Source organism: Triplophysa dalaica, chromosome 19 (assembly GCF_015846415.1).
Source record: "Triplophysa dalaica isolate WHDGS20190420 chromosome 19, ASM1584641v1, whole genome shotgun sequence".
Taxonomy (NCBI): domain Eukaryota; kingdom Metazoa; phylum Chordata; class Actinopteri; order Cypriniformes; family Nemacheilidae; genus Triplophysa; species Triplophysa dalaica.
In genome coordinates this window covers 20,414,093-20,435,737 of record NC_079560.1, presented here as the reverse complement: position 1 = coordinate 20,435,737, position 21,645 = coordinate 20,414,093, and the positions used below count along the sequence as shown (strand labels likewise).

Below are 21,645 nucleotides of genomic sequence, written 5' to 3'. Positions count from 1 at the left end.
GTTGCCATTGTTATATATATTTCATGTAAGTTTAATAAAAAACATTTATACTTCAACGGGACTGAATAATACAGCACTCTAGGTTGATTCTTTCTAAAAACAGTTTTTTATTTATTGTATATCCAATATGCTTATTTAATATTTCTTATTGTAAGTAACTAAATGAACTAATAATGTACGTTAACAATAATGTATCCGACTATTAACATGTGTGTTATTTACACATAAATTACATATAAAAAGAAATCACTAATTATAAGTGACGACATAACATTGTCTTTCTCTTCATAATGATTTTTATTGAATATAATGAGATTGAATTGAAGAAAGGACATAAATATTCAGCTGATAAAAAGACAGTTTATTGATGTGAAAAATCGAATGCATGTATCAGTATACACATAAATGTTTCAAATTAATTAATTAATTCAAATGTTGTTGCAAAAGGGTAAAGAAAAGACATAAACAGCATGATTCTTAAATTATAAAAACAATATAGCACTAATACATCATTTGCATGGCTCAATAGTTTTCATTTATCATATTACATTGAAGGACATGACACTTGATACTGTTCATTGATGAAGTTGACGTAGCTCGGAATGACTGGGAGTGACCGTAACATCTGGAAACACAAAAAAAAAACAATAATAATAGTAACACGTGACAATCCGTAGACAGCCGGCCAATCACCCACAACTCCAAAAGCACTTCGATACAGTTCATCGCCACGATGCGCTGTATAGAAGTGCATTTGGAGTTGTACATGATTGGTCGGCTGTCTACAAATTGTCACGTGTTATTATTATTATTGTTATTCTTTGTTTCCAGATGTTAAATGCACTCCCAGTCATTCCGAGCTACTACAACATCATCAATGCATATTATTAAGTTTCATGTCCTTTAATGTAATATGAATAAATGAAAACTATTGGGCCATGCAAATGATGATCTAGTGCTCATATGTTTTTATAATTTAAGAGTCATGCTGTTTATGTTTTGGCTTGCCTTATTGTAAATATTGTCTTATTATATTATAAACTGTATTGTATGACTTATTGCCTCAGTTATTTGTGTAACTATGTGTCAATGTGGCCTTTTCCTCACGTCTTCTTTTGCAACAATGTATGAATTAATCTGAAACTTTTTCTGTGAATACTGATACATGCATTCGATTTTTCACATAAATAAACTGTCTATTTATCAGTTGAATATTTATGTCCATTCTTCAATTCAATCTCATTATATTCATATGCTATTCAATGAAAATCATTCTGAAGAGAAGACAATGTTATGTCCCTTATAATTAGTGTTTTCATTTTACATGTAATTTATATGTAAATAACACACATGTAAACGGACACATTATTGTTAACATACATTATTAGTTTATTTAGTTACTTAGAATAAGAAATATTAAATAAGGATATTGGATATACAATAAATAAAAAAAACAGTTTTCAGAAAGAAACAACCCAGAGTGCTGTATTATTCAGTCCTGTCGAATTACACATGTTTTTTTTATTAACATTATATGAAATATATATATAACAATGCTAACAATGTTGGGTTACATATAACATGAAATATAATATAATATGAAATATTAGGTACGTTTAATAAAATATAACTGGAATTAAATAAAATGCCATATTCAAGACAAGCATCACATTTATATCAGGTATAAAATAGGTAAGTGACATAGAAAATATATATTAAAGGCAATATACAATATCCTATATTTTTGTTGATTTAACAGAAGATACACATATAAACTTTATAAAATGAACAATAGTCGGTATTTTATATATATATAACAATAAAAACGGTGTTTCTATCTCACAACAGCAAAACAAACTTCACTTTTGTGAGTCCACAACTGTGGTAAAGTGTTCATAGCTGGTGAACACTCTGTTGTCCAATCGTTTAGAGGTCGACATTGTTATGTCTTTATGTAGACAATAAACTTGAAATGTAAATCGTTAGTATAACTTTATTAAGCCGCACTAACGGTCAGCATAACATGCATGCACACGCTCAGTACTTCTTCTCACTCGTCTCTCTTGGCGATACACATCTTCAAAAGTCAAGAAGCTTGAGTGCCATCTAGTGGTACAATAATGTAACAACACCACATATTCCCCTTTTACTTAAATGAATTTTTCTGTAACCAACACTTGACATGAAATAGAATCAAGAACAGCAAATCTACTCTGTATCAACAATTTCACCTATAAATGAATGACACTAAGCAACACATTAAATGAATGCAGAAGAGTATTTTAAAGAATAAGCAGTATGAACCAAACTACTTAACTAGTATTCAGTACTTGTCTTTATGTGAGTAATATATATATGTAGTGCAAAAGTCCATGTTAAATTCTGTGACTAATAAACATAGTCCTTCAGCCAACCCGGCTCACGTCTTTGACGTTGCTCTCTTGAACCAGCATCAGAAGATAATGAATTTCCAGATACTGGAGCATGAGAAGGAATCAAGTTTTCAGGATTGAGAGTCCATTCCATTATCCAGCTCTCTAGTCGGTAAGGGTGCAAGACACGATGCATGCCACTTCTTTCCATCATCCAAGAGGTAAGTGTAAGGACAAACCTTTCTTCTGACCTCAACTGGAGGAGTGAATTTTGGATAGGCTTTTGGTACATGTACTGACTTTTTAATGCGCACTTTATCTCCTTTTTGAAAAGAAAAATGACGCACTCGATGCTTGTGGTCAAAGCGAGATTTCATGACCTCCTGACGTGAAGAAACCCGCTGTTGCAGTTGTGCAGGCTCATGACCAGAAGGTGAAGATTTCAGGACATTGAGACGGGTACGCATTTTCCTTCCATGAAGTAATTCGAATGGAGAAACACTAGTCACCGCATGAGGTGTAGCGCGATAAATCTGCAGGAAGTCAGTCACTGTTGTTTTCCATGGTGCTGATTGTAGGATTGCTGATTGGATTGTACTCTTAAGAACTCTGTGAAAGCGTTCAATAGCACCATTTGCAGCAGGATGATACACTGAAGTGCGAATGTGCTTAATATCTCTCTCTTTCAGGAACGCAGCAAACTCAAGAGAAGTGAACTGAGGCCCATTATCACTGACCACAGTGGTCGGGTTGCCGTGTCTACTGAAGACAGAGGTAAGAAATGCAGTCACCTGTTTTGTTGCAACAGACGTAGTAAAGGCTACCTCAGGCCATTTACTATAATAGTCAGTGAGTGTCAGAGCATATCGACAGTCCCAGACAGCAGTCTCGAAAGGGCCCACAATGTCAATCGCCAGTTTTTCCCACGGTGCAGAAGGTAAAGGAACAGGCTGGAGTGGAACAGCAGAGGCTTTCGCAGTTTTATCCAGAGAAAGACATAATTGACACGCAACAATTTTCTCAGCCACAAATGTGTCCATGTTTGGCCACCAATACATGTCACGAAGGCGTTGCTTTGTTCTCACAATTCCCTGATGACACTCATGTGCAATACGGAACAATGACTCAAGTAGTTTCCCAGGCACTACCAATCGAGATCCTCGAAATACAAAGTCAGCTTGCACACTGAACTCATGCCTGAGCTTGTAGTATGGACGAAGAACAGGATCCAAAGCAGCAGAAGATGGAGGCCATCCACTGACAATTTGTGTGCGCAGTGCAGAAAGTTCAGAACAGTGAGCAGAGGCAGCAGCAAACTCATCCTGGGAAATGGCAATCGGACCAGTGGACAGTAAAGCAACAAACTCGGGTTCTGTATCCGACTCAGCATCTGAAGTCAGAGGCAAGGGCAAGCGAGATAAACAATCTGCAGTGTGGTTTTCAGATCCAGCACGGTACACAGCTATGTAGTCGAAACAGAGAAACCGAGCAGCCCACCGAGCTATGCGCATACCACTTCTATCAGTCCCTTTTGTGGTCAGCAGTGTTGTTAAGGCCTGATGGTCAGTCCACAAAGTAAATCTGCGGCCCCACAAGTATGTTCTCCATTTTTCCACTGCCCAGACGCACGCCAGAGCCTCCTTTTCCACAGTGGAGTATTTCTGTTCAGCTGACGTGAGTGTTCTGGACGCGAAAGCAACAGTACGTTCTTGACCATCAGTGCATATTTGTGCGAAGACAGCACCTAGTCCGTAAGCAGACGCATCAGTAGAAATGACCACTGGCATCTCCGGGTCCAATAGGGCAAGTGCCGGACTGTGTACTAGTAGTTGTTTCACATCATCCAAGCTTTGTTGAGCTTCATCAGACCAGCGAAATCCACTCTCATCTCTCAGGCATGCACGCAAAGGCATCACCACTGAAGCAAAATTAGGAATGAATTTGTTGTACCATGAAAGAAGACCCAGCAAAGAACGCAACTGGACAGCATCCGCTGGTGCCGGTGCATCGATTATTGCCGCAAGATGGTCCTGATCCAACTGAAGACCCTGTGAAGTCACCATGTGGCCTAAAAACTTCAAGCTCTGTTTTCTGAATTGACATTTCGAATCATTCAACACCAACCCAGCATCTTTGAGACGTTGCAGCACATTCTCCAGCGCTTGATCATGCTCTTGTATCGAGCATCCCCACACGATGATGTCATCCAGCTAGTTTGCAACGTTCTTGAGTCCTTTCAGAATGATTACCATCATCTTTTGGAATGCAGATGGAGCGGATGCCAAGCCGTAAGGTACCCTGCAGAACCTGAAAAGTCCCTTGTGTGTAATGAATGCAGTGAGGTCCCGGCAATCTTCATGAAGAGGAACCTGATGGTATGCACTTTCCAAGTCTATGGTTGAAAATACAGACGCACCTTGCAGTAATGTCATCATCTCCTCCATGTGTGGCAATGGGTAGCTGTCTATTATAACTGCCTTGTTGGGCCCTCGCAGGTCAACACACATGCGGATCCCCCCCGTTTTCTTTTGGACCACAACAATCGGAGAAACCCATGGAGAAGAGTCAATCCTTTCAATCACACCTGCATGTAAGAGTCGTTCCAGTTCTGTGGAAACAGCATCTCTCACAGAGAAAGGTAAGCGACGCAATTTGCATCTGACAGGAGGTACGGAGTCAGAAATGTTTACCTTGTGGGTGAAATTTTTTACACAGCCTAATGTAGCACGCTGTGGTGGAGAAGATGAGAGAGCACAGACTGAGGAGGAGTGTGTCGGTGGCAGCACAGTGCATTAAATCGAAGCTGAAGTCCCTTGATGAGATCCATGCCTAGCAAAGCTGTGCCATTGTCGACAATAAAGAAGTGTGCAGGACAGGTAATGCCATATTTAGTTATCTTTGCAGATAAACAACCTAGTACAGAAATTGGCTCTTGTAAGTAAGTAACTAAGCTGGCAGCAGGAGCTTGTAACGGCACAGTGCGAAAATGCTGCTCATACAAATGTTTCGGCAGAATGGACACTGATGAACCAGAGTCCACTGTAAGTTGAAGAGACACAGAAGTGGCAGCAGGTGAGGCATGTATGGTCACATCACACATCAAATGGTCAGTTGCTCCAGGCAGATAGAGAACACAGACCTCTGGTAATTCAACTGAATGCACTGAATGAGTAGTAGCAGAACGGCAGACTCGCGCAAAATGTCCAATCTTATTGCAATTCTTACATTTAGCAGATGCAGCGGGGCAGTTCTGTGCGTTTGCAAGATGTTCAGCAGAGCCACAGCGAAAGCATGTTCGAGCTGACGGAGTAGAAGAAGAAGGTGTTGATGAGGTACGTGCTTTGAATTTGGCCTTCGGACGTTGTCGTCCAGAAGCAGGAGTGACATGTACGGCTTGTACTGGAGCGAGGGAACTTGTAGCCATCGATTTCGCCTGAGCATCAGCGGACTCTAGCTGTGTAGAAATTGTAATTGCAGTCTCCAGTGTCAATTTAGATTCCATCAATAATCTTTCACGAATGCGAGGGTTAGCAATATTTTCGACAAGCTGATCACGCAGCATATCCTCAAGATTGTCAGCAAATTCACAAGTAGTCGCCAAATCTCTCAATGCAGCAATGTATTGCACTACCGTTTCATCGGTCCTCTGTATGCGTTTCCTGAAAGCATGTCGTTCCACGACCACATTTCTTTTCTGAACAAAGTGTTCTTCCAAAGCCTTAATAGCATCAGCCAGGTCGTCACCGGTATTGGGCAGTGTATAAAACAATCTCTGACCTTCAGTTCCGAGGCAGTGGAGAAGTAAAGCCCGTTTTCTGGCTTCTTGCCAAGAATCCCCAGTGGCATTGATGACGAGCATGTAGTTTCGAAACATCTTCAGCCATGTAACTAACGGTATAGCAGGCTCACCGGGACACGGCAAAAAAGGATTGGGAAATGGAGCACTTACTGAAGCCATCCTTAGACAATCTTGCAGAAAAGAAAGATCCTCGTCGCCAATTTGTTATGTCTTTATGTAGACAATAAACTTGAAATGTAAATCGTTAGTATAACTTTATTAAGCCGCACTAACGGTCAGCATAACATGCTTGCACACGCTCAGTACTTCTTCTCACTCGTCTCTCTTGGCTATACACATCTTCAAAAGTCAAGAAGCTTGAGTGCCATCTAGTGGTACAATAATGTAACAACACCACAGACTTCATTTTCACGGGACAAAAATTCTTTGTTTTATATTTTTTGTGTCCCTGAGTGGGTTGTTGGCAAAGCGTACAAACAGGCAAGTGAGAGTTTGACTCCAACTTGAGTAGGACTGTCTGTGCTTTTTCTTTTGTACACTGTAGCTCTGGACCAGGCTGAGGGGGTGTCAATACTCTGTGGTGTGTCGGTGGGGCAAAAAGACACTGTCAAGGGTGTGGTGCTGGTTGACGTGGCCGGAAATGATGTTTTATTAACAAAGTTCGGGAGGAGCATGTGCAAATAATTACGTAGCTGCACGGCACCAGCGATCATGAGCCGGTGCGTAGCGTTTGGCCATCTTGACCCGCTGAATCTCAGCAGCATCAGCAAGATCGTCCCTCTTTGTGTGGCAATACAACGTGTTACCGCAGTGTGTTCTGTACAGCTGATGAAACTTCTGTGGTTGCTTGTCATGTTCCATTACAGCGTGCCATGCGGCAACGAGCCTGTTCCTTTGCTCTGTCATCAGGCTCAGCCTATTCTCAGTCTTGCCAATCTCCACAAGCAGAGAACAGAAGTTATCCAGCTGCTGGAATCCAGGCAGCGGGTTGGGGCTACAGGTATCCTCCTGTTGAAAAGTAGAACAATCCATTGTTAAGATACATTTTTTGCATCAATTGGCTTTGTAAAAAGTCAGTTTTCACTCAGACTAAAAAGATTGTAAAAATGCTAGTGATGCATTCAGGTGAATAGAACATGAGTCACAAAGGCCGGAGGGTAAGCAGTGGTGGTCTCCTCCGTGGTAAGGTTTATGTGGGCCGGGTCAGTAGTCACCCTGTCCTGGTCTGCCTCAGGGTCGCTCTGGTAGGCCTCGTCCTCCTCATTGGGGTCAGGCTCGTCAGGCTGAACCACTTCCTCCTCTGGACTGGGCCCGTCCTTTGAGAGGTCACTGAGGGACAGACCAACAGATTCACCTGTGCTTTGGCTTAAGAGGTACTCCAAACCAAGCAGCTCATTTGAAGTCACAGCAGCAGGGGCACGGAAATTCTTCTCCACGGTTTGCTGCTGGCAGCGAGTGTTGAGGCGCTCAATCAGAGGCGCAGAGTAGGATCTGAGTTTTCTGCCTTTGCCACCAAACACAGCATCAGAGCTGCAGTCTGAGTTCCACCGAGCTATTCCACTAATCAGGTAAACTTGATATGGACGTGCAGCACAGTGGGGACCTTGAAACGACAGAAAATGGCAATAAAATCATAACATGACCATACATGTTAAGGATGACTCAAAGCATTGTTTATTTGCAGAAGGATATAAAGGAACTACACTTAAAAAAAAATCGACGGGTGGCAAAGCGGTGAGTATGTTAGGTGAGTATGATGCAGTTCAGCAGGCACAGATAAAGAACTAGTGAGCAGGAAAGCATGAGTATATACGAAAGGCAGAGCAGATAATCTGACCAGAAGCAGGGTAATGAGTAGTCCAGTAATGATTAGAACAGGTGCAGTGGTTATTCAAGAGAGATCAGTACATTTCATAACTGGTAAGGTTCTAATAAACGTTGGCTTCACAAACTTATTTGAAGATTTCTTTCCAGGAACAAGGAGCGATAGATCTGAGAGAGTCTGTTTGGGTGATCGGACATTGAATGAGTGTGTGGCCTTGGTGTGTCCATGACAATCATGAGTAAGTGCTATCACAGCATTTGTGTTTCATCATATCAGATAAGAATCATTTACAATTGGGGGACATCACATATAGAGGTAAGGACAGAATATCTGACAACATTTTGCACATTTGTATTACTTTTACCTGGTCTCATGTGAGGCAGAGTTTTGTGGAATCCTTACAGGCTGCTGCTTCCACGGAGACATTTGAAATAAGGAATGTCCATCCCATTGATGTTGGTAGTATGAGTCACTCTGTACATGCTCATCTCTGGAGGATCACCATGAGTCGCACCATGTCTTCATCAGCCACGGTGTCAAAAACGGTTGGGTCCTTCGCTCTAAAAGCTTTGATGAGCAGCTCCAAGTCTGCGCGGTTGTAGGCCAGCACCGCTCCTGCTAGGGCAGACTTGAACACAGCGTACTTTGAGTGGCTGTCTGTGCGAATGGCTGCATCAAAGCGATGTATCCAGTGGAAGATGTCCAAACGCACCACCATACCATTCTCCACCCGCGTCTGGAATAAGCTCTCCACAATGCTTGGGCCTTGTGCCCGACAACACCCGCGGTCAATGTACAAGATGTTGGGCACAGGTTGATTGGCCTGGTGGAAGCGGTCCATTACTCCCTGACACATGGGCTTCAGACACTGAGTGGACTCTTCACAGGTAAGAACAAATGAGACAATCTGCGAATGCTCATTGCCTATGCTGGTAATCCACTACGCCGTGCCTTTACCCTCCCCAGACAGCTTCTTCACCACCTGCAAGCTATGACATACCTGCTACGTAAATACACTTGTATATTTGATCAATTTTATTGCTGTTTATTGTTTCTTCAAATCTAAAGTATGTGTGATCTTAAATCATTTGCATTTTAAAGATACGTCTTTCTGTCAATCATTTTATGTAAAGCGCTTTGAATTGACCTTGTGTATGAAATGTGCTATATAAATAAACTTGCTTGCCTTGCCTTCAATACCGTTAACACGTGTTTTTACGGAACACACCCAAAATGTAATTCTTTCTGTATCTATCTTTGTGTTTTACAGAGGAAAGTTAGTCATTCAGGTTTGGACAAATGTGATGGTGATTAAATAATGAAAAAAATGTTCTAAACTATATTGTGTACTGCTGGATGTACCTTTTTAGTGGAGTCCATCTTTAGCACATTGCCAAAAGGGGAGAGAATCTGGTTCCTGTAGTCCTGTACGTTGTTGGCCTCCGCCAGAAGGAAAGCATGGCGAAGCAGGCGAGCAGAGGGAAGCTCTCTTTGAGGAGGTGGAGCCTCAACCGTGTGTCCTAAGGCCGACACAATTCCCCCAGGCTTCAGGCGAATCATGAGGAGTGTAGTGTAAAGGTCTTTCCTGTGGAGATACTCCTCAACATGATTCTCCTGAATTTGACGCCACACTTTAACCATGGTGTTCCCTTCAGTCCGGTCCCTCAAAAGCCGCACCACATTTTTGTCCACACCACGCCTGTAAAGTGTGATTTTTAATATGGCAACTAATTCCTGGCACGTTAGTTGCGTTTACGCCACTCTCCAGTGTACTCACATGTCTGTCAGAATAACAGGAAACATGCCTTGGTGAGCCTCACTGAGTTGACAAAGAATGGCAGAATCCCATGCCAACCACCTGCCCACCTTTCAACTACCATTTACATTTACATTTAGTCATTTGGCAGACGCTTTTATCCAAAGCGACTTACAGTGCACTTATTACAGGGACAATCCCCCTGGAGCAACATGGAGTAAAGTGTCTTGCTCAAGGACACACTGGTGGTGGCTGCTTGGATCGAACCAGCAACCTTTGATTAACCAGTTCAGTGGTTTAACCCACTAGACCACCATCTCAACTACCACCACCCCTGGCTGCTTTTGTACATGGGCCGTAGCACAGGACCTCTTTTAATATACAGTACCAGCCGGAAACGTCACAAACATGACGAACCTGCAATAAAAAAAATCAGGCAACATTGTTTACTTTGATATGTTGGTGTATTTACGTAATAACAATTCATTCAATTGTATTTAATTATTCCAAACTGTAATAATAAATATCTAATTAACAACATGTAATACCTTGGTATGGTAGCCTGATTTGTAGAGGTACACGTTTATACCTTGACCCACACATTCTTCTCCTCGAGGACACTTCAGTGAGTATTTCCAAACTCCAACAGGCCGCCACACAAAGATGTGACCGCGAAAGAAGAGATGTGGAGTTGGCACAGTACCACTGATGTAGCCTGGAGGTTCTGGAGGGTAAAACCACACGCGGTCTGATTTTAGTACTCGCCGCCTCTTCAATACCCCAGCATTGTCACGATACACCTGAATGGGGCCAAAGAGTCCACGCTCTGTGTCATCCTTCACCCAGGAAAGATCAGCTGGTGGAATGCCATTGGGAGTTTCCCACAGTCACACCCAGCCCTCCAGCTCGACCTGAAACATGTAAAACAGAAAACATAATTACATAATAATACCTGCGTATTATCACTCCAACTATAATAAATTATGTATAATACATTTGTGCATGTAAATATTACGCACTGGGGAGTTACTACTGGGTACTACTGGGACCGTGGCTCTGGATGACTTCTTTGATGCAGGTGTGGACTTCTTTGAAGGTGTGGAGGAGGACTTCTTTGAAGGCGTGGATGTGGCTGCGCATAAAGCTGGGGCTGCAGATGATGCTGAGGCTGCTTATGATGCTGTGGAAGCCATGGGCTCAGATTTGATCACCTCCAACAAGTGGGTATCATCCAGCCATCAGGGGTCACTGATTGAAGAGCTTGACTTCTGTATTATAAATAAATTAAAAAGTGGGCTTTATGTTCTGAAAACATTCATTCAATGTTGCGGGAATATGGTTTGTGATTCAGATAACTTACTTGTGTCTTCTTGTCATAAATGTATTTTCTAAATCTTTTCATCTGCACACTTGTGATGTGTGTTATAGGTGTATTAAGCCACCGGCTAACAGAGTTGTATGCCTTCTGTATTGTTTCCCTCTGACTCGTACCAAAATCACCAGGCCTGTCCTTCTGTGCAGAATACTGGCTGTAGAGCTCCCACATCTCCTGGAAGCTATGGCTCTCAAACCCTTTCTGTCCGTAAACACATCAGTGGATGTTGGCTTCCAGGGCGATTGAAACTTCTGGAAAGCTCTCTGTATACTCTGTCAGGTGGTCTTTTATCCACTGATTTTGTGCTTGCCCCTTTCCATTTAAGAGAGTTCTTCTCTGTGCTTGTCGATCAAACTGCAATTACAAAATTATTTAAAGGATAGTAGCCTACGCAACGATAACAACCATATACTTCTGTCAATAGACTGAGACACTATTTGCTATCGACTACTTTTTTAAAATTATGATTTCTGTTAAACCTTAGATAGAAGACGCTTACTACTTCATATAGCCCAGGGCCGTATTCACAAAGCATTTTAAGGCTAAAAGTAGGTCCTAACTGGCGTATTTAGGAGCAACACCTAAAAATAATGGGCGTGTCACTCCCAACTTTAGGACTCCTAATTTTTTTCACTAAGAGTAATTCACAAAGCATTTTAGCCCTAAAAGTAGCACCTAAGTCTGGGACAGCTTAAAAGAAGTCGAGAGGACTCCTAACTCACTAAGACCTATTCACAAAGGATCTTAAAATGGCCGTGCGACGCAGTGTATTGGAGACACTTAATGACACAGAGTTAATACAAAGATACCGCCTTAACCGTGAGGGAATACTGATTGTTGTGGATCTTGTGAGGGATGCAATAACAGCGCCAACTATTCGCAACAACCCAATCAGGGCCGATTTGAAATGTTTGACAACACTTCGTTACCTGGCAACGGGAAAAATGCAATTGTGTAATGCCGACGATCTAGCGATATCCCAGCCATCGGTAAGCAGATCCATCCACCAAACCATCAATGCACTCTGTAGACCCCATATTATTCGACAGTTCATAAGTTTTCCTTTGGACATTCGCCAACTCCAAAGAAACAAAGCCAGCTTTATGGATATTGCCGGTGTGCCCGGAGTGGTCGGTGCTATAGACGGGACCCATATTAAACTAATTGCACCACGTCAGGATGAGGACGTGTTTGTGAATAGAAAGAAAACCCACTCATCAATACCCAGATTGTGTTCGTTGCAAACTTCACAATTCTCGATGTTGTTGCAAAGTGGCCCGGATCCACTCATGACTCGAGGATATTGATGGAAAGTGGTCTGAGGCAACTGTTTGAGAGACATCATGTGCCAGCTGGATGTCACTTGGTGGGGGACAGTGGCTATCCCTGTAAGTCGTGGCTCCTTACACCTTACCTCCGTCCACAAGTGGGACCACAGTTAAATTACAATAGGTAAGTGCACATGTTGGCTATATTATTTAGATGCCATAATTCAATAGCATGACCACAATGTCAAAGCTTTTTAAAAATTATAATGGTGGCTCTTGGTGTTGTTGGTTAAATCAATAATGTTTACTGTTCCTTGGTGTATGTTTCATAGCACACAAGAAGACACGCAGCGTGGTGGAAAGGGGGATTGGACAGCTAAAGCGACGTTTCCACGTTTTACATAGTGAAATCCGCCTTAGTCCAGAGAAGACGAGTAAAGTGATCACTGTGTGTGCGCTTCTTCACAACCTGTGCCGGCAAAGGAACATACCACAGACAGAAGATGGTGATGAGTTTGACGATGATGATGATGATAATGATGATGAACACAGAGAATTTGTTGATGAAGTGGAACAATGTGGACTGGCATTCAGGGATCACTTTGTCTATACACACTTTAGGTAAATAAACACATATGTACAAATGAGTAAAGACACATTTTTGCTCAATTTAAGTGTGTTTATTCCCTTTGCATTTTTGCAATCTTTAGAGTGTAATATTCAGACTTTAATTGTATTAGCCTATCTTTTGCATCAAGAACCCTTTTCTGCCTTTTTAACACACGCATTTCCATTTTCATCTTCTTTTCTTTCAGGGGTGATGGCTTTGCACCAGCAGCAGGACTGAGGGGAGAGGCAGGTGATGGGATTGTGGAAGAGGAAGCTGGAAGAGGTGCAGTAAGAGGAAGAGGTGCAGTAAGAGGAAGAGGTGCTGGAAGAGGTGCAGTAAGAGGAAGAGGTGCAGTAAGAGGAAGAGGTTTAGTAAGAGGAAGAGGTGCAGTAAGAGGAAGAGGTGCAGGAAGAGGTGCTGGAAGAGGAAGAGGTGCAGTAAGAGGATGAGGTGCAGGAAGAGGTGCTGGAAGAGGTGCAGTAAGAGGAAGAGGTGCAGGAAGAGGTGCTGGAAGAGGTGCAGTAAGAGGAAGAGGTGCTGGAAGAAATGCAGTAAGAGGAAGAGGTGCAGTAAGAGGAAGAGGTGCAGTAAGAGGAAGAGGTGCTGGAAGAGGAAGAGGTGCAGGAAGAGGTGCAGTAAGAGGAAGAGGTGCAGGAAGAGGTGCTGGAAGAGGAAGAGGTGCAGTAAGAGGAAGAGGTGCTGGAAGAGGTGCAGTAAGAGGAAGAGGTGCAGTAAGAGGAAGAGGTGCAGGAAGAGGTGCTGGAAGAGGTGCAGTAAGAGGAAGAGGTGCAGTAAGAGGAAGAGGTGCTGGAAGAGGAAGAGGTGCTGGAAGAGGAAGAGGTGCTGGAAGAGGAAAATTACTTGCATCTGAAGGACCTGGGTTTCCATTTGGCCTGTAAATTATAGCCTGTTAAACCACTTATAATTTGTGAACAGTTTTTTGTGTGTGTGGGTGGTTTGCACATAATGATATTTTATGTTCTTCATTAAATATCACCAAAAATGTAAGTATTGCAATCATTTCATAAACATAGCCTACCCCTCTATTTCCATTAGCAGCTGCATTGACGGATCAGTTGCACCCTCAAGGCCCATTATGCTGGTGTCTGACCCAATGACACTATACACCACCGATGCAATGTGGCTCAGTGGCTTAGGTGCTGATCCTCCTCCTTAACACATACATGGAAAGTTTCACCAACTCAAAAGCATTGCCTACATAACACTTAAAAGCACACTTTAATGTAAGCATATTGTTTATGACATTTGTTTCATAATTCATTACATTCATGACAAGCAGGACGTTTTTAAAATTACATGAAACAATAATGATATTATTTATTTAATACTATATGCCTACCTGTTGCCATGTTTGCCCGTTTAAAGGCTGCAATCTCAACCCTCGACTGTGATTGTAGCGCATACCACGAGTGGGGTCTGATTGCGGAGTGCAAGACAGAGGCGTAACTGGTAATGGGCGGAACTTGTAATGGGCGTAACCTGTAATTGTCCAAATCACACAGAACAACGCGAGATATCAAAAACTTCACATTGTCGGCGAGATGGCAGATAGTATAGATACAGCGGTAAGGATATTTTCCCGAGATTAAAGTTTAAATTTAATAGTTTAAGTAATTTTCATGCAATAGTAGAGTAACACACATATTCGTATCGTTTTGTCTACAATTTATTAAAACTAGGGCTGTCAACATTAACGTATGCGATTATTTTTTGTGAATGAGTGAATGGCTGCGGGGTGAATGAATGAATGGGTGGGTGGGGGAGTGAATGAGTGAAAAAGAAAAAAGGGATGTATATATAACTAATAAACAATTAATAAATGAATGCATTGTGTGTTTCTTAAATGAAGATTTGTTGAAGTATGCTGAAATATTTAGAACTCTAACCTTCAGAAATTGTGTATAACAAACGTAATCTTTTTAATTTATTTGTTTATTAAACTGAACTTGTGTCACACATATAAACTGTGACATTATGTAGTAATGTAGTGTTGTAATGTGGAGGTGGCCAGCAGAGGGCGTTTTTTACTATCATGCCATTGTGTTTTCCTGTGCAACGTTGAAGAGTGTTCCCGTAGGAATCGGATGTTGGACGTCACAGATGGTCGAATGTTCCACATGTAAATAAACCCAGAGTTAATATTTCCTTCCTGTCTTGTAATGGTGTGTCACAAAGGATATCACGCATACATCTGGAGAAGAAAAGCAATTAAAAACTGCTACCGGTACGGAGCGAGTAGTAACACCGCTAGAGGGCGGAGTCTACTTGCGCTGCACAAAATTAATAAATAGGCCAAATGATGCGTCGCTGAATTAATTAAACTACACAGTTAATAATACACAATAAGTGATTAATAAAGAAATTTTTAAATGTAAAAACAAGATGCTGTTTGTCTTTGTTAATAATTATAGTGTCCTAAGGAAACAGTCGTGACTTTAGTTTCGCGTTTGTATCAGTGCACACACTTGCTCCGCTATCCAAAATATTTACTTTTTCCGTCAAAAACCAGTACATACTATTAAAGCATAAAATAAGAAGGTGATCTTGTCAACATCTCATTTTTGATATCTCGAGTTGTTCCGTGTGATTTGGACAATTACAAGTTCCGCCCATTACCAGTTACGCCTCTGTCATGCACTCCGCAATCAGACACTATTGCTATGTTAACGTTCCGGACAATAGAATCACCGATCACTAGGGCACTTTCAGCAGGTTTCTCAGTCGGTGCGTCACTGAGGGGGGCAAACCTGTTCGAGACTTTAATCGGAACGGTTGAGTGATGTTTTGTCCTGCGACTATGCCGTCTCACCGTTACAAAGCTTCCCTGCTGCAGGGGATTTTCAACCGGAACCGAGCTGTGTGCGCTAACATTGCTCGCATCCGAAGTGTTTTCTACGGTCCTTACACTCTTACTATCCTCAAATAAAGATGGGATGCGAGACTCTAATTGTAAGATCTTCTCCGTCAGCCTAACTACTTCCCTGCATTTATCACATGTAAAACCCTCGCCGCTGACAGAGAAGGCTAAACTAAACATATGACATGAGGTGCAAGTAACAACAATAGGAATAGAAGCCATAACTCACCGGGTATGAAGTGCAATCCTAACTTAACAAGGTTGCTTGATGAGTCTTAGTATATACGCTTAAAAAGAGAAACAGTTAGCACACAAGACAAATAGGGGGAGATGATATTCCACAATGTAAACAGAAGCAAGCTAACACGCTAATATGCTAGCGGCGTTACGCTTCAATTAATATAGATTTAGAAAATAAAGTGAAAGTAAATAATTCGGCAACGACAATGATAAGTAATTATAGTAAAATACACTAATATTAAGACCAGGAACAAATGTGAATCACTTGACATGTAAGGAAAAGTTCTGTTGAAAAGTATTATCAATTGTCGTTATGTTCTCGCGCTCTTTCAGTGCATCACGTGACAGTCACGTAGCAACGGACAAACTTGTCACCCGCCGCCTGCGCAGAGAGACAAGAAGCGGAAGACATGTAGTGTTCTGTCATTACGTGATAAACGTGGCCGAGCAGGAGAGTCTCAACCCTGTGATAGAGACCGATGTCTCTATCACGTCATGCTCCGAGATGGAGAGCGCTCCATCCCGCACGACCACGCATTAGATATGGAGCCGTCCTCACCTATACTTCCAAATGACAGTATTTCAAACGGTGGTAAACACAGACAAATTTCATTAAAGTTTCATGATGAGATTTACGAGTCAGAAAATGGTTTATTATACACATTATATGTATTATATGTATAAATGAGTAATAAAAACATGGCAAAATGGAAGACAGACCATGCAAAGTGCTACCTCGTTGATTATTCAAAACAACAGCCAATGGCAAGTCTCCACAGTCAGCCCAAGCAATAACTGGAGAAAAAATAGGCTTGTTCGACTTCATTCGGCGACGCAAGAATCTGCAGCCGCCTGAAAACAGCGATGCAGTCTGTTTAGACACTTTGTCCGACTTTGATCGCCGCAGCAGCCGTTTTACGATCACACGTGCCAACAAAGTATCGCGAGAGTAAACGAGACCAGCCGCTCAGGTCAGGCAAAGACTGTGAAGGAGGGTGGAGAAGGGGAAAGAAGAAATAAAAGAAAGGGATGATTTTATTCATGACTTTGTCCACCAGCAGTAAAGTTTTGCGTTTCATAAATTATCGTAAGAACATTGTTTTCTTTCTAACTATGCATTTCAATGGGAGTAAAGATGATCATAACGTTACTGGTGTCAATCCCACGGTTGGCAGAATTTAAAGTTGTCACTTTACGTTGTTACTGTTTTACGCATTACATTAACATTATTTGTGTTATTCCTTATTACGATTTTAATTTCAGGTCCATGAATGTCCTATGTGTGTGACCAATACGATCTTGAATGTTGAAATTTGAAATGAACATTGTGTTAAAAATATATATTACAGATTCTAGACATTTGTACAGGTCTTTTTACAGTTTTAGAGTTTGGGCACTTTTAAGACTATTCCTATTAGTAACAACTAATGTCCCTCATAGCCAATCTTTTATCAATTCCTGGATTCATTCACTCTTCTTTTAGTCAATCCATTGATTTTTGAAAGCTTAAAACAAATAATAGTACCTAGTAGCTGGAATCTGCTTTCAGAAGACATCAGATGCGCTCCAACAGTAGCCACTTTTAAATCCAGATTAAAAACACATTTGTTTAGCAGTGCATTTTCAACCTGACCACTGTGCTGGTTCACACCTACTGCACTTTTATTTCTATCTTTTGTTTCTCTCTTTTTTAATGCACATTTCCAATCCATTTCATTTCCTTTTTATTATCATTTACATCCTTAAGTTGTATTTGTAATGTTAAATCATTGACTTTTTAAAGATGTCTTATGCATTATGGGTTCTATGTGTGATGTATCACCTGTGTATGAAGTGTGACATATAAATGAACTTGCCTTGCCTCTAACTTTTGACTATACAACAGCAAGTGTACTGGAGCAAATCAAAGAAGAGAGAGAGAAGCATTTAAGTCCAAACTTTTATTTTCAATCACTCATAGCCAAACTTTCTTTAATTCCTTGATTCACTCATCCCTCTTATCTGTCTACAAAATGTCACAGGTCGGAGTGGGTCAAGCCAGACTACACCCACCCCTAGACCAGAATCACCCTGAGGAGCGTGTCAAAGGAGGAGGCAGGAGACAGGAATAAAAGAATCACAAGCTTTATTTTATATTTAAAAGTAATTTGAAAACCCTAATCTAAAATCCTCTTCCTTCCTCTTCCTAGGAATCCAAAGCAAGCCTTGTCGGGCAACGGTGTCAGACTCACGGTAGTGAGTAATGGACGGTGGGTGTCCTAGGTAGGTATGTGGATCGGGGCTCACTTCCTTCTGGCGCTGACGCCGGGCTCACAGTGGTGAGTAAGAAACAGGTGGGTGTCCCAAGGGAACAGGTGAGTCGGAGCTTACTCCCTTCTGGCGCTGACGCCGGACTCAGTGGCGAATAGTGGACGGGTACTTCACACTACACCGATGGGTTTCAGAGCTGCAAAAAACTCAGGTCACAAGCTGAGCGGGGCTTTCGCTGTAACAGACAGAATCAAAGCTTCAGACAGCAGTGAACAGACCTCACGGGTGTGGCAGGGGACAGATACTTCAAGCTGTGCAGATGGGCGTCAGAGCCACAACAGTAACAAGGTAGCAGTATTTAACTGTTCAAAAGTCTATGCAACATCCAGCTGAAATACCTTCTTCCTTTCTGACCAGGACAGAGGCTTTCGGCGGGGACATGTGGAGACCACCAGGCGGAGAGGACACTTTGAGCGGAACACTCCACTTCAGCTGTTCACTGGAACGATACAGCCGGGTTTAACTGTTCAACAGCATGTAAAACCTTCAGAATTGACAGAGCCGGGTTGCCTTGAAGTAATAAATCGGGCGCTTTGTGGTATCAAAAAGCCCTTCCCTGGAGACAGCGGATGAAAGACTGGGAGGAGAGTGCACAGCAGACTACTATTACTTCTCCACACAATAAACCTCACTCCATAACACAAACCGTGTGAATCGTCACTTCAGGCACAGCATCTCACTCGCACACACCGTGCATTCGGGCCAGCACTCACCCCTCCGGTCCTTCTCCCACAATATCAAATCTCGTCCGTGCAAGGGTTCAATTTCTCTCCAGAGAAAAGCAGAAGACGGGTGCAGATATCGTCACATTCAGCAAAGGGGAGGACAGAAGTTAGAGTCAGATCAACAATCCACTCGGTGTACTAATTCACTCGTGCCACACACTATCCGAACTCTCAATACCACTTCAGTGTTTAGTGCATATAAACAACGAATCAAATACTCATCACTGGCGTCTTTCCCACTGCTGACGATGTTCCTTGAATTTTCCCTGATAATCCTTCACTCTCTCCCAGTCCAGGCGACGAATTCCACTCTCTTTCACTGCCCTTGGGTCCCACAAGCCACACTCTTCTTCCTTCACGATAACTCTTCAGCTGTAATACTCCACACACATTTCCCGATGGGAGAGACCACTCCAGATCAACGGAGAAGGAGGCACAGCACAGCACAGCACAGCACAGCACAGCACAGCACAGCACAGCACAGCACAGCACAGCACAGCACAGCACAGCCCAGCACAGCACAGCACAGAACAGAACACGGCACAACCCGACGCAACACAACCCAGCCTTCACTTCCCCTTGTGTTTTATCCTCTCAAGAATGCTGGCGTGGCCTCAATCAGGCACTCAGAGTGAAGTCCTCACACCTGTTGCCAATCTGCCGGTTAGTTGCCATGGCGACAGACACACACACAGGCCCGGGGACAGTGTTACACTGGGAGTATCCCCGCGGAAACACTTCTCTGGCGAATAGTTCGGGGGTTATTTGTCACCCCCGTGACAAAAACATACATGAATAAAACTGTTATAGATGAATAATCCTCTTCTTTAAGTTGTTATTAAAGGAATAGTTCACCCCAAAATGATGTTGATGTATTCAAACCTGTATGACTTTCTTTCTTCTTCAGAAGACAAAAGATGTTTTGAAGAACGTCGGTAACAGAAACTGGCAGTTTTTTATTTCCTCCAACCACTGCTCCTTTGGTACAGCCTCTACAGAGGGGCAGTATACAATCCTCTTATCTTCCTCTTCAATTGTGCCTGGCCGACGGTTCTAATTGGGCAGGTGGTATTGATGAGCGAACAAAACACATGCAAAGGTGAACATGTATGACAAGTCAAAGAGGAAAAGTAGAGAAAGCTAAATGTTCCTGACCTGCTGCTGTGTGAGGACCAGAGAGAGCTGGTTCCTACGCTTCACAAGATACTCTGCTCTGAGAGCATTTTTTCACCAGAGTTATCCACAGCCTGAAAAAAACAGTGATGAGCAACAATTTGAGGATCGTGAAGTTGGACTAAACACAGACACATATACACTAATCAATATAGTAGGGATGCACCGAATATTCGGCCACCGAAAATGGCCAAAAAGTGCATTTCGGTTTTGCCGAAAGACTTTTATGACCGAAACAATACGGCCGAAATGTTGTGATGACGAAAACAGAAACCGCGACCTGCACCTGCTTATCTGAAGCAACATGTCTGCGGTGTGGACGTATTTCAGTATATCTGAGAAAGACCCACGGACAGCAAAAAATGTAATGCGGAAATTTCAAAGACTTTCTCCACGTCGGGTTTAATTTATCACCTGAAATCCAAACATCCCGATCAATACGCTGAATATGAGAGGAACGCGGCACAGAAAAGGAAAACGCCTCCAAGCACGCCCACTCCATCTGTGGAGGACGTTTTTGAAAAGGCAAGGCAGTTTCATGATGATGGTGTCAAGGCAAATGGCATTACACAAAAGATTATGGAATTAATTGGCTTAGATGATCAGCCATTCTCTGTCGTAGAAGATGTGGATTTCGTAGGCTGATCGAGCACATTGAGCCCCGTTATGTCATGCCGAGCAGACGACATTTCTCACAGGTGTGTTTACCTGAGCTGTTTAATGTTGTTGCAACTCACGTTCATGAGCATATAGCTGCAGCAGATATTTCAGCAATCAGTTTCACGACAGACATATGGAGCTCAGACGGGGGTGTTGTCTCAACGCAGCGTAAAAGACGCACTGGCTTTAGGCAGAAGAATTGTTGGCACTCTTTAAACATTCTCAGCTGGCCTATTCCCGCTTGCAGTCTATGCAAGATCAGTTTGCAACACCAAGCAAAGGGTTCCGGCAAGACGTGAGTACGCGGTGGAACAGCACTTTTTATATATTGCAAAGCCTCTTTGCGCAAAAGCGAGTCTTGGCTGCATATAGCGCAGATCACGAGGTTCCCGCGACATTCACTTCACACCAGTGGGTCTTAATAGAGAACATTCTCTCTCTTCTTGCCCACTTTGAGCAGCTGACTAAAGAGATCAGCTCATCTGATGCACATGTTTCGGACGTTATTCCTTAATCGCAGCACTAAAGCGTCTCCTAAACAAAGAGGTTGAGACGGACCACGGAGTGAAAACAATGAAAGAACACTCTTAGAGTTTGTCAGCACACGTTTCACTGAGATCTATTCGGATCCTCTGCGACTGTACTTGATCCGCG

At 42.5% G+C, this 21,645-nt stretch overlaps 1 protein-coding gene across 1 annotated transcript in view; it reads right to left on the bottom strand.

Annotated features, from left to right (window-relative positions):
- Window positions 1-13,075: 13,075 nt before the first annotated feature.
- LOC130407522 (tetra-peptide repeat homeobox protein 1-like) overlaps window positions 13,076-21,645 on the bottom strand; it is a 9,930-nt gene continuing 1,360 nt past the window's right edge. The window contains exons 3-5 of the mRNA XM_056730461.1: window positions 14,366-14,505; window positions 14,045-14,177; window positions 13,076-13,898 (exon numbers count right to left, since the gene is read on the bottom strand). Coding sequence (XP_056586439.1) covers window positions 13,076-13,898; window positions 14,045-14,177; window positions 14,366-14,375 — 966 coding nt within the window. The 5' untranslated portion in view covers window positions 14,376-14,505. The remainder of the gene's footprint in view (window positions 13,899-14,044; window positions 14,178-14,365; window positions 14,506-21,645) is intronic.